Below are 12,500 nucleotides of genomic sequence, written 5' to 3'. Positions count from 1 at the left end.
GGTCCTTTCATCAGGCTTAACTATTGATATTAGCATATCTGTACTAGCAGAGTTGTTCACAGACAATGCAGCGATAGAACTTACGGCTACTGATGCGTCAAAGCCCATATCCTCTATTTGGAATGCTATGGTATTGGGGTCAGTGATGGAAGGGTCAAAGGTTACTATAGCTTCTTTGTCTGCAAGACTAACTTTAATGGATATGATTCCTTCTTTCTGAGATATGGTTCCCTCTATGGATTTCACGCAAGACCGACAAGTCATCCCTTCAACTGAAATACGAGCCATTTCTCTGTTTGAAAAAGGTTTAGACAGCGGACTGATAAGAGTGGCTTCAAATCCCATGTCATCAATGGCTTCTGCTGCATCTTTGGGGCTGATCACGTCGGTGTCCACAATCAATCTAGCCAATTTATTTTCCAGTGATACGGACACACTCTTCACACCATTTCTCTTTGACACGTTTTGTTCAATGTTACGGACACACGACATACATGTCATGCCCTCTACAGCCACTTGGACCTCTGTGCCATCTGGTGTTCCCATGTTTGGTCCTTCTAGAATGTTCCGTACTGTAGTAGGAAAGCCTTCAGAAGTCAAAGTCTCTGCCAGGACATCTGCACTGGTCTTTACAGGGCTGTAGGTGACATCAATCACCTCTTTTTCCGCATTAAGCTATAGAATTAAGGAGAGAAAAAAGAAAAAAAATCAGATATTTTTCACTTCTTTTGCATATAATTCAAATTTCATGACAAAAATAACATGCACCATTTTATATCTCAAATACATCTTGTAAGAAAGATTCACAAAATATATCACATTTTCAATTCTATTCACAAGCCCCCTTGAATTAGAAATATACACTATAACACACAATAGAAGTTACGATTAATACCAAATACACTAAATGTGCCTGACTGACTAATGTAAAAAAAATAAAATGGTACGAATAAAATTAAATTTAAACCCACTTCTGCCCTCCACCGTGATTCATTGACTGTTACATCTACTATTTCATTAAAGCCCTTCGTGAAAGACATCACCAATTTATTTGCAAAGCTAAATAAAAGTCTAAACTTACAGAAAACCATTAAAAAAAGGTTAAGTGGTCATAAAATTTATTGATGATTTGTCATATCATACCACAAATCAATTTCTAAAAAAAAAAAAAAAAGGGGGGGGGGGGGACGGGGGGAGGGCAAAAATATATCAGTATTACCAATTTAAGATGTCTGGAGCAACAATGATCTTTAAATAGAACCCATGAAGATGAAATAGATCATCATGATATTCTCATCATAAACTCAACCACTTATGTAACAAAAATATAAAGAGTAACATAAAGTGAAACAATACACAAATATACGGCATTTCGGTGAAGATTCCCATGTTTCGAGGTGTAGAATAAAGCTAAACATAAACAACATTTTAAAAAAGTAAAAGAAATTAAGCAAAAACTGACATCAAATAAATAAATTAAACCAGTTGCAATGTCATATCAATGAATATATACACCAGTTAATTGCCGCAATTTGGAAAGTGCATGTCGTGTAGTGGTGGCGGTGGCAAGAAGGACGTGTTTCGTGTTCAGCTGTGATCTTGATCAATTTTTAGTCTTTTAAAATGACGGGAATTATATCACCGGATTTGTATTTTTACCTGCTTTAAGATTAACTACTTTTTTTTCACAAGAATTACTTTTACCAATATTTAACAGTTGCCAAAATATAATCTGCCTCAATGGTTTTAGAAATCGGTGTTGGGGTGTAAACTTTTAAAGCATATTATTGTTATAGTGTGAACTTCTCATCACTTCATCATCAGAGTGTGACCAGTCCAATGTTATAACAACTGTGTGCTTGTTATTATTACGACCATGTCATTAAATTTATTTATAGCAGTCGTGATGAACTTTGCCAAATAAACAATAGCAGTCGTAACACAATTACACCGGCCGAAGGCTTGATGAACGAATTGAAACAACATGTAATCAACAGAAATAAACACGCGTCAGATTTTAAACCTTCGTTAAAAATAATGATAGTGAATTTTTGAAGTATTTAAAATAAAGGCGAAATAATAATAGCAACAATAAACAAAGAAAGACCAGACATTATCATTGGATCAGACACACGGTTAAAACCTAATGTGAAAAATTCGGAGCTGCTTTTCATTGAATATAATATACATGTATATAGGAACGATAGGAAAGCAAGACAATGAGGCGTGCTTATAGCTGTTAACAACATTATTACCAGCGAACAATTGAATTATGACAACACAGAAGAATCTGGGTTTTTTGCAAACTACATATCGGCTGCAGACCGACAATCATAATTAGATCGATATACAGACCACTCAATTGTATTATTGATGACAGCAGGAATATTTGCAACACAATGCCATGGCCGTATCAATACATAAAAAAAATATTCTTTTCTCATTGGCGGGGACTTTAACCTACCTGACATCAAATGGAATGAAGGAACATCACAAAACGTACAAAAACAACACAGAAACAAACGATCTTTTCATTGAAACCTCCAGAGACTTGAATCTGCATCCGGTCAAAGACCAAATTCCACGGATAGTTCCATTCCCGACCTATTATAACCCAATTTATCCCACATGGTGCAGAACGTAGATGCGACACCAGGCCTTAGTGACCATGATATCCCGATAGTGGAATTCCAAACAAGTCTGCCTAGACACGAGAAACCAAAACGAGAGGTACTTCTATGGAAAAATGCTGACACCCCACGTATAAAATCTGAAATTCGAAGATTTTGCAGCTATTCTTACATTACAACACGATGGGAATCAATAAATTGTGGGAATATGCAAAAAGGAATGTGCTTGTAATCATAAATGAAAACGTCCCAACAAAACTCACCACAAGATGAAATCGTCAGCCTTGGATTGACACGGTAACCAAAAGGTTACTGAGAAAAAAGAAAAGGTGGTATAAAAAAAATCAAAGAATGTCCATCGGAAAAAAACCCCATCAAACTTTATGAAGAAATTAAAACCGCAGCCCAAAAGCAACGTAGAAAAGCGTACACAGAATTTGTGAACAAAATGACAGCTTATGGTATAGATAACAACAAACAGTTATGGTCCTTCATTAAGAGCAAACATACGGAGAGGACAGGAATTGTTCAATTACAAAACGAAAACGGAATGCTGACACAAGATCCAGAAAAAAAGCAAATGTCTTAACCACAAATTTTCGTCTGATTTTCCGACCCGAACAGTGCATATAATGTCAAGATGTCAGGCAAGCAAATTGAACAAATGGAGGAGACTGAAGTTAAAGAACAAGGCGTACTAAAACTGATGCAAAACCTGAATGAAAATAAAGTAACAGGACGGGATGGACTGTCCGCAAAGTGCATCAAGACGTCTGCAAAATAACTTGCTCCAATTCACACACTCTTGTTCCAGACATCGTTGGACCATAAGAAAATTTCAGATGGCTGGAAACATACGCAAATATCACCAATATTTAAAAAGGGAGAAAGGACCAACCCAGAAAACTACAGACCAATGTCCCTTACGAGAATATCATGCAAACTAATAGAATATAATATAATTCACAGCAACACCATAAAGCATTTCAAACAAAACAAGATTCTAACTCACATGCAACATAGCTTTCGGCGATATCGGTCAAGTGAATCACAATTAATTACAACCTGCACCGACTTCGTAAACACCTAAAAATTCATAGGGCCAAATCGACCCACACATTGAAAAGCTATGAAACAAAGCCAATAACACCCTTAGCTTTCTACGTCGGAACCGATCATCATGCCCCACAAGAGTGAAAGAAAAGTGCTACAAAGTAATTGTAAGACCAGTTTTAGAATACATCAGCACCATATGGGACCCAATCACATCAACATCGATCAATAAGATAGAAATGATTCAAAGAAGGGCCTGTCAATTTGTCTGTAATGAGTACAACCGACAACACAATGTAAAAGACACGACGGAACATTTAAACTGGACCCCACTTAAAGAACGGAGAAAGATGCAAAAGCTCAATATGTTGTTCAAGGGCGGACAGGTAACCACCACCATGCCATCCCTAATAACACATTGAAAAAACACGAAAGAAAAGAAAATGCACATGCACTGCTATATTCTAGAATCAATGTGCACAAACAGTCGTTCTTCCCCAGTACTATTCGCGCATGGAACAGCGTCCCTGAAAATGTCAGAGCAACCAATATCCTGACAATATTCTATAGTTATCTCCAACAGCTTAAACCCAATAGATAATTTTTACGTCAATGCCACCCCATCACACCAAGTTACGTCAATCTTCATAACATGAAGCTGCAACTATTTTGAATTGGATTGGATTGGACTCGGTATTTTAAAATTTGGCCAGAAAACTCGTCCTTCAAATATTGACCGATTAAAATGACCCTAATCTTGGCAAAACACTCTCTAACCTGTGACTTTATTAAAGACTTTGCAAAGTCCCAGGTTTGTCAGTTTTTGTCATGATGATGATCATTTAAATCGATCGATATTTGAAGAGTGCGTTTTCTGGCCAAATTTTTAAATACGAGTTTTGCTAGAGTACGACAGTTAGCTCGTAAAAGGCAAAACCGTATTGATGAAAACATGCAGATGATATAATATAAATGGAATCATAAAGACAGACATGGAGAAAGAGTATAACATTTTTCAACACCCACCCATTATAGATAGGCTCAATATATACAAAGTTTAAAGGGACGCCTTGATTGACAAAACTAAATTCATTTAAAGAAAAAAAATACCCCTCTCTCCCCCAACATACACGAATACACAAAAAGCAACAAAAAAAAAAAAAACAACAGTATTTTTCAAAGTTGATTAAAAAAAAGAAGTTTATAAACCAAAAGGACCCCCCACCCCCACCCCACCAAAATAAAATTAAAAAAATTTAAAAAAAAAAAAACAAAAAAAAAAAACAAAACAAAACAAAAAACAAATCAAATAAATTCAAGAAATTAAATTGAAAAAAAAAAAACCCACAAAAAACCCCAAACAAACAAGAATCTTAAGTGATATTCAATATAAACACAAAAAAAGAAACTACGAGTACAACAAAATAAAAACAACAAATTATATTGGTAATTGCTCTTATATAATGAGGAACACAGCTTGGACAAACAACATTACAGGAAGATTGACATTTTCATGTTCATTGTGGGCAAGATAGACGAAGACCCATCGCGTCAACTTGGTATTCTGTTGTATTCTGACGCATCCCCCCCCCCCCTCTCTCTCTCTCTCTCTCTCTCTCTCTCTCTCTCCACACACATTAAAAAGAATCATCCCACAAATATCGATCGATTAAAGTGACCAACAGTATGACAACAAAAAAAAGAAGAACCCCCCCCCCCCTCCAAAAAAACAAAACAACAAAAAACACAACAAAAACAAAAACAAACATAAAAAACAAAACAAAAAAACAAATCCCAACAAAACTCCCAAATCTTCCTTGAAGTCTCAGGTTTGAGAGTTTTGAACAAGATGAAGGTTATGTGGTCGAGTGGAATGACTCTCGCCTTCGGAAGGTCCATGGTTCGAGACCCGCTATGAGCGGTGCACAGTTGAAACCTTAGAAACGGCTTTTTACTTTATTCTCTCACCATACTCGTGTAAAACGTGTACTTGGCCGTTCACGGCGTTGTCTCTGTCGGAAAAAAATTGTAATACCGCCTAACAGGCGCCATATGGCGTCCTACATCTTAAGTGTTGATGTTGGCAGTTTAGTGGATATTGCTCTATATAAAAGCTCCAGTTTTAATCGATCGATATTTGAAAGACGCGGCGATATCATGTCAGAAGGAATGAACTAAAATGAAGAATTTTGAGTTTCGTGTCAAAATAATAAGAACAAGGAAATTTAAATCTGAAGCTTAATACACAAAAACTCACTCATCTCCATGTAGGCATTTATTTTAATTCACATCTTATTGACGCCCTTATGAAATATTTCTCCGACGAGCATAAAAGCGTATCCAGAGGGAAAAAAAAACAAACATTATAAATCTAATCATGTTTAGAGTTTTACACATTCTGATCACAAGACATATGAAAAGTTCTCGCCAGCATGAAGAATAAAAAGTACCGATTTTCTTTGTTTAGAACCACGATGGCCGCCGTTGCTGGGCGACGTGACATCAGACTACGGAATCCAATTAGATTAAGCATCGATTCGCCCAGACAAAATACCGTTTAGGGCAATACGATTCAATAGTCTGATGTCACGCCGCCTGGCAACGGCGGCCATCTTGGTTCTAAACAAAGAAAATCATTACGTTTTATTTTTCATGCTGGCTAGAACTTTTCATATGTCTTGTGATCAGAATGTGTAATAGTCAAAACATGATCAAATGTATATTTTTTTCCCCTCTGAATACGCTTTATAATCGCCGGAGAAATAATATTTCATACGGGCGTCCGCCATTGTTCCGATAGTTTAGAGCCAGTGTTACTAAGTTACCATGCGTCATTAGGAAGGAAGTGACGTTACGACTATTGAATCCTATTGGCCGCGTACACCATCACACTATAGAGTCACACTGGGTATAAAAATGCATAAATAGGGATTCTAATCTATTTTTTTTTAAAACGACTTTTAAAAACCATATGAAATCAATGCATAGGCGAATAATTGGGAAAATAAGCAAGTGACTACTCTATCAAAATAATCAACAAATGAATATAAGTATCACAACAAAAGATATGTATACATGCAAAATAAAACTTAGAATATAATGACAAATCACCCCCCCCCCCCTTAAAAAGGAAAGAAATTAAAAACAAAACAAAACAAAACAAATGAAACAAAAACAAGCACCAATAAGTAAAAGAAAACAAAAAACATAACAAATTAAAAATCGTGTTTTCGAGTTTCTAAATAACTGGAAAAAAGTATAGACCTAAAGTGGTTCTGGTAATAATAATAATAATAATAATAATAATAATAATAATAATAATAATAATAATAATAATAATAATAATAATAATAATAATGGTGATGATGATGATGATAATAAAATTTCATAATAATAAAAACAACAACAACAACAATAGTAATAATAACATAAGCAAAATTCACCGTGGAACGTCCGGGAAATACTCGGCCGAGTACATCACAGGTCTAATTTTCAATATGGCTAGAAAAGGCTTAAACAGTCTTATATTGTTTATCAAAATTCCAAATACATAGTTCAATCAATCGATCAAGCAATAAACCAACAAATCAATAAACCAATCAACTAGCCAATCAATCAACCAAACGATCAATCACTAATCAATCAATCAACCAAATGATCGATCAATCAATCAATCAATCAATCAAGTGCCAGGTCCGTTGTGGACATCAGCGATAATGTCTTTCCAATCGTTTATATCATCAACCCTCTTTATGACATCTACATCTTTCCCAGACGCCCATACACCACTCTATATGAATCATTTCCATCCATACAATTGGTATTTTAAATTTCCTCCTCCCCCACCACGGCCCTAAAAAAAAGACAAAAAACAAAACAAAACAAAAAAAAACAACCCCCCCCCCCCCTTTTCATAAAGAACAAAAAAAAAAAACAACTAAAACATCCCAAAACACCCACCCCAAACAAACGAATGCACACAGGATGTAATAGTTCGAATCGACGTGTTGTTATAGTACTATGTGCATGTCGTTTCCACACAAAAATTGGCGATTAACTTGCTTTCTGATATGTAGGTACTTATTTACAGGTATGAATAACCCAAATTGTTATGGGCCAGCGTGTGCTTATTTAATGTGAAGGTCTGATGGCCCAAATAATTATCACGGTCTCATTGTTGTATTGGAAATACACTCAAACTAACGCAAAATATACTCTACTCCATTACAACAATGTTAAAACAAGCCCATAATTTCGCTCAGTTGTCAGACCTCCTAATATATTATGGGCTCCTTGCTCTAATGGAAATATTCTCAAATCGATGCAAAATAATATAATTCTTAAGTCAAGTCCATAATTGCGTTCGGTTTTCAGACATGCTATGTCGTTATAGAAATACTCTAAAATCGACGCAATAATATAGATACCCCATTACAACAATGCTAAAACAAGCCCATAATAGGGAATGAGTTTAGCGGAAGAGTAGCGTCCCTTGATTGGACGTCAACCATAGTCTGTGACGTCATCGGCGGAGAAGTTACAGATTATGGGTGACGTCCAATCAAGGGACGCTACTCTTCCGCTAATCTCATTCCCTATTGGCGTTCGGATATCAGACCTAATATATTATAGTCTAATATAGTTCATTGAAACAATGTTAAGTCGAGCCCATAATTGCGTTCGGCTATCAGACCACCAAATACGGACAACCGGACTCCCCCCCCCCCCCTACATAGTAACTACTTAGCCTGGATATCCGTTTATCAGTGCAAAGGCAGACAAAACTGAAATTTGTGTACCTGCAAGTGGATTTTACGGGGTCCCGATTCTAAAATCTGGCCAGAAACCCCGTTTACATATCGATCAATTAAAATTACCCTCATCTTATCAAAATCTCTCAAACCTAGGATTTCCTTAGTTCAGATTTGAGAGATATTGACGAAATAAATGAGGGTCACTTTAATCGATAGATGTCTAAACGAATTTTCTGGCCAAAATTTTATAATATTATGCGTTTGTTTCTTTCTTCTTATTTTATTTTTTATTTTCAGAACAACAGCTACAAAACGATAGCCCATCATCCCCCCCCCTCCCCGCCCCCACCCCAATTTCCCGAAAAAAGCAACGTCACCATGATGGTCAGCAATCACGATATACTTTTTTTTTTAATTGGGGGGGGGGGGGGGGGTAATGATCGGAATGCGGATGATCAGATCAGTCGGATGTCCGCCAGGCAGTCAGTCAGTTTTGTTTCGTTGTTATGTTTGTTTTTAAATGTTTTACGGCACCTGCGGCACAGTAAGGTCATTTCAACGCCAGAAAAAGGAAAGAAAATGGGATAGTCAAACAAAATAATGTGAGTAAAGAGCCTTTTCCAAGTACTCAACTATGCACCACTCAGAGCAGACCTCGAACCCTGGACCTTCCGATCAGAAGGCGAGTGTCATGCCACTAACCAAATAGCCTCACATAGCTATTCAAAAAGAACAAAACAACAAAAAACAAAACAAGCTAAATCATGAGGGAGATTAACATCGCCTGATAACGGTATTATGTCGGGAGTCGGGCCTGGAGCCAAACAATAAAAAAAGTGGTTTTATAGTAGAAATGACCAGTAAAAGTGAGAGTTTAATTGCTGACACATTGGGAAACTACGTCTATTGTGCTCATTAATATATACCATTAACCCCCAGATTTCATTTTTTTTTTACTATAAAGAACATTTTTGTCATGAAAATAAACCCTACATAATACCGTTTTGAGGCGGTGGGTCTCACATACTTTATTAAGGGTCACACCTATACTTTATTAAGGGTCCAACTTCTACTTTATTCAGGGTCACACTTATACTTCATTAAGGGTCACACTTATATTATATTAAGGGTCACATGTAAACTCTATTAAGGGATACACTTATACTTCATTTAGGGTCACACGTATATATTAAATGTCATACTTATACTTTATTAACGATCACGCTTATACTTTATTAAGGGTCACATGTAAACTTTCTTAAAGTAGTCATTGAGAGCCAATGGGCCCGTGGAGCCGGAGTTTATCCCGGTTTCTAAAGCATGAAACGCATAAAAAGCAATTACTAGTCTATCGCAAAATACTATCCAGCAGATCTAAGAGATCCATCTACCCTATCACATCAGGGTTTACAAGGGGATCAGACAAAGATCTCGACTGCACCCGGGATCGTTCTCGTTCACTTTGCGTGTGAAGCACGTGTCACCACGTATCTCTAAGAATGTAATGGAAATTGGAAATAACGATTGCCTCTCTGGCTGGCTACAATGCAATAATACCCCAGTGGTGTGACGTCATCCGCATACCTTCTACAACCGTAACCAAATTGTCGTGTGTCGGAATGCGATGGAAATTAGAAATGAAAGACTGCTACCCTGGCTGGCAAAAAAAAAAATGCAACAATAAACAGTTGTGTAACGTTAATCGTAATCTATTCATCTCACTGTATATTAATGTTATCCGTTTAAGTAAAATACTCACCATTTCTGCCTACCAGATCAATCGTACCAACACACACAAAAATACCTGATTAACCTTAAACGTTCTTAGTCTGATTGATAGGATTTCAAGAGAGACAAAATCACCCAACTGGCGGTGTAAAAACAACAACTTAACACAGAGCAGAGCGGCGTCAATTCCATTCATTCTATAACATCCAAATGTCAAATCAGGAATTCAAGCATAAGTTTTGAGTCATAAGTAAATCTTCACAATTTTCCATTGGAAATACTAATGACACTATGAAAACGAGCGTCTCTCGTTGACAGCTATACAGTGCCAAAATTATCTGTCCCACGTAACTATCGGGAATTCCCACACTGCTCCACTCGCTGATTAGCATCTAAACCAATCGATAAACGACATAACAAATCAATTCATGTGAACTGAATTTCCTTCAGATCACAATTTCTCCAAATATTGCATTTACCCAGGATTAGGATTCGAAGAAACCCGGGTCCGTCCATATAATTGCTCTTAGCTATGTGAAAACGATGAGATAAGTTGTCAAAAACTTGGCACAGTTATAATGCGATCAGTGGAGTATGGGTGTTTTCATTGCATTGTTATCATCATTTTCATAGCCATCCTCATATTTATTATTTTTATCATTATTATTATTATTATTATTATTATTATTATTATTATTATTATTATTATTATTATTATTATTATTATTATTATTATTATCATCGTCGTCGTCGTCTTCCATCAGCGTGTGGTGTGACTAGTTTAGTTCCAAATATCTATCTATCTATCTATCTATCTATCTATCTATGTTTCTATATATCTATATATGTCTGTCTATCCGTCCATCCATCAATCCGCCTATCTAGGTATCTATCTATCCATCTATCAATCTATCTACATGTCTGTATATCCATCCATCACTCCATCTATTATATATATATATATATATATATATATATATATATATATATATATATATATATATATATCAATCCCTCTATATGTCTGTCTATCTGTCTATCCAGTAATCCATCCATCTATCTATCTCTCTATTAATCTATCTGTCTATCTAATTATCTATCTATCTACATTTCTTACAAGTATAAACGCAAATCACGGCATACATAAAATAGATTAATTCACTACAATCTCAAATTCGAACAATAATTTACGATGGTAGATTTACAAGGAAAACAACATTCATGTGATATATCTATGTGTGGCCAACGTTAACATTATATTTATCTCTGGGGTAAATCCACCCCGTTGAAGATTGTGAGATTAAAGTTTAAGTGTATATTTTTGAGGCCTGGTATGCCAAAAATTTGTTGGCCGATAATGGTCTTAATTATGTAATGGGATTGCTCTAAAATCAACGCGAAATATTGTGCATTACAACTTTTTAACCCTCTCCTTACCAGCCATTTTCAGAATTTTCCCCAAAACTTCACATCCAACTAACACAAAAATATATTTTTTATCACTCAAAACAATAGCAGTAAGTTCTTGCGATAAATTATATCTTTAGCATAACATGCCCAACAACACACTGTTCATTTTCTTTAAATTGCATGATGTACAAGAGACATTTGAAAAGGAACAATGTTAGTTGTATCGTAACCTAGGACTTCATATAGATGTCGCTGATCGTAACGAATGTGACGATTTTCCTATAGTTGGTACGAGAGGCGTCCTGTTATCAGACTTGACTTGCACATGTCTCCGTATGGATAAAAGGTAATTCTTGTAGAGTCATCTACATTGATATAGGTAGAGGAAGGTGGTGAGGGGGAAGGGGGGGGGGGGGGGCGAGGGGCGACATTAAAACAGCAATTATATCCTATCAGGTAACATCCTCTCCCCCCCCCCCCCCTCTCTCTCTCTCTCTCTCTCTCCCTCTCTCTCTCTGGTTGGTGACTCGGGGAATCCCCAGGCCGTATATATATTAAAAATAGTACAGCGGTAATTCCCCATATCAGAATTATAATCTACATGTTACGTACTTGTACTTGCCTGATTACAAGACACGTAGACAACAGTCAGCCTTTTCTCTCGTTCACAGAGAAACACTTTTTTTTTTTTTAATGTTGGCCAGTATGTGTTTGCGTCATATATAGATTGGATAACCTCCCAGTTGTAAAAAAAAAAAAGCCAGTTGTAAAAAAAAAAAAAAAGCCAGTTGTAAAAAAGTTTAAAATCCGGGGCATCTTAACTCGAGATGAAGTTTGTTTGTTTGTTTGTTTGTTGCTTTAGGTCTCTTCCAACACAATTGAGGTTATATGAGAGACCGCTGAAACAAAAAAAAACAAGCAATCT

At 36.2% G+C, this 12,500-nt stretch overlaps 1 protein-coding gene across 4 annotated transcripts in view; it reads right to left on the bottom strand.

The window, feature by feature from the left end:
- Positions 1–12,500, bottom strand: part of LOC144970102 (copper-transporting ATPase 1-like) — a 69,638-nt gene that overhangs the window by 33,730 nt on the left and 23,408 nt on the right. For 3 of the 4 annotated variants that reach the window (XM_078909330.1, XM_078909327.1, XM_078909328.1), the window contains one exon: positions 1–675. This exon is cut by the window's left edge and continues 427 nt beyond it. In XM_078909330.1, the coding sequence (XP_078765456.1) occupies positions 1–546 (546 nt within the window). In that variant the 5' untranslated portion in view covers positions 547–675. Of the gene's footprint in view, positions 676–10,196; positions 10,519–12,500 lie in introns of those variants that run through there. The other variant, XM_078909329.1, reaches the window with a different exon arrangement.

This window comes from Berghia stephanieae, chromosome 4, assembly GCF_034508935.2.
Source record: "Berghia stephanieae isolate SIO BIC M18660-M18661 chromosome 4, UCSD_Bste_1.3, whole genome shotgun sequence".
In the NCBI taxonomy this organism is placed as follows: Eukaryota; Metazoa; Mollusca; class Gastropoda; order Nudibranchia; family Aeolidiidae; genus Berghia; species Berghia stephanieae.
The sequence above is the reverse complement of the archived record's forward strand: the minus strand, read 5'-3'. Positions and strand labels throughout refer to the sequence as shown.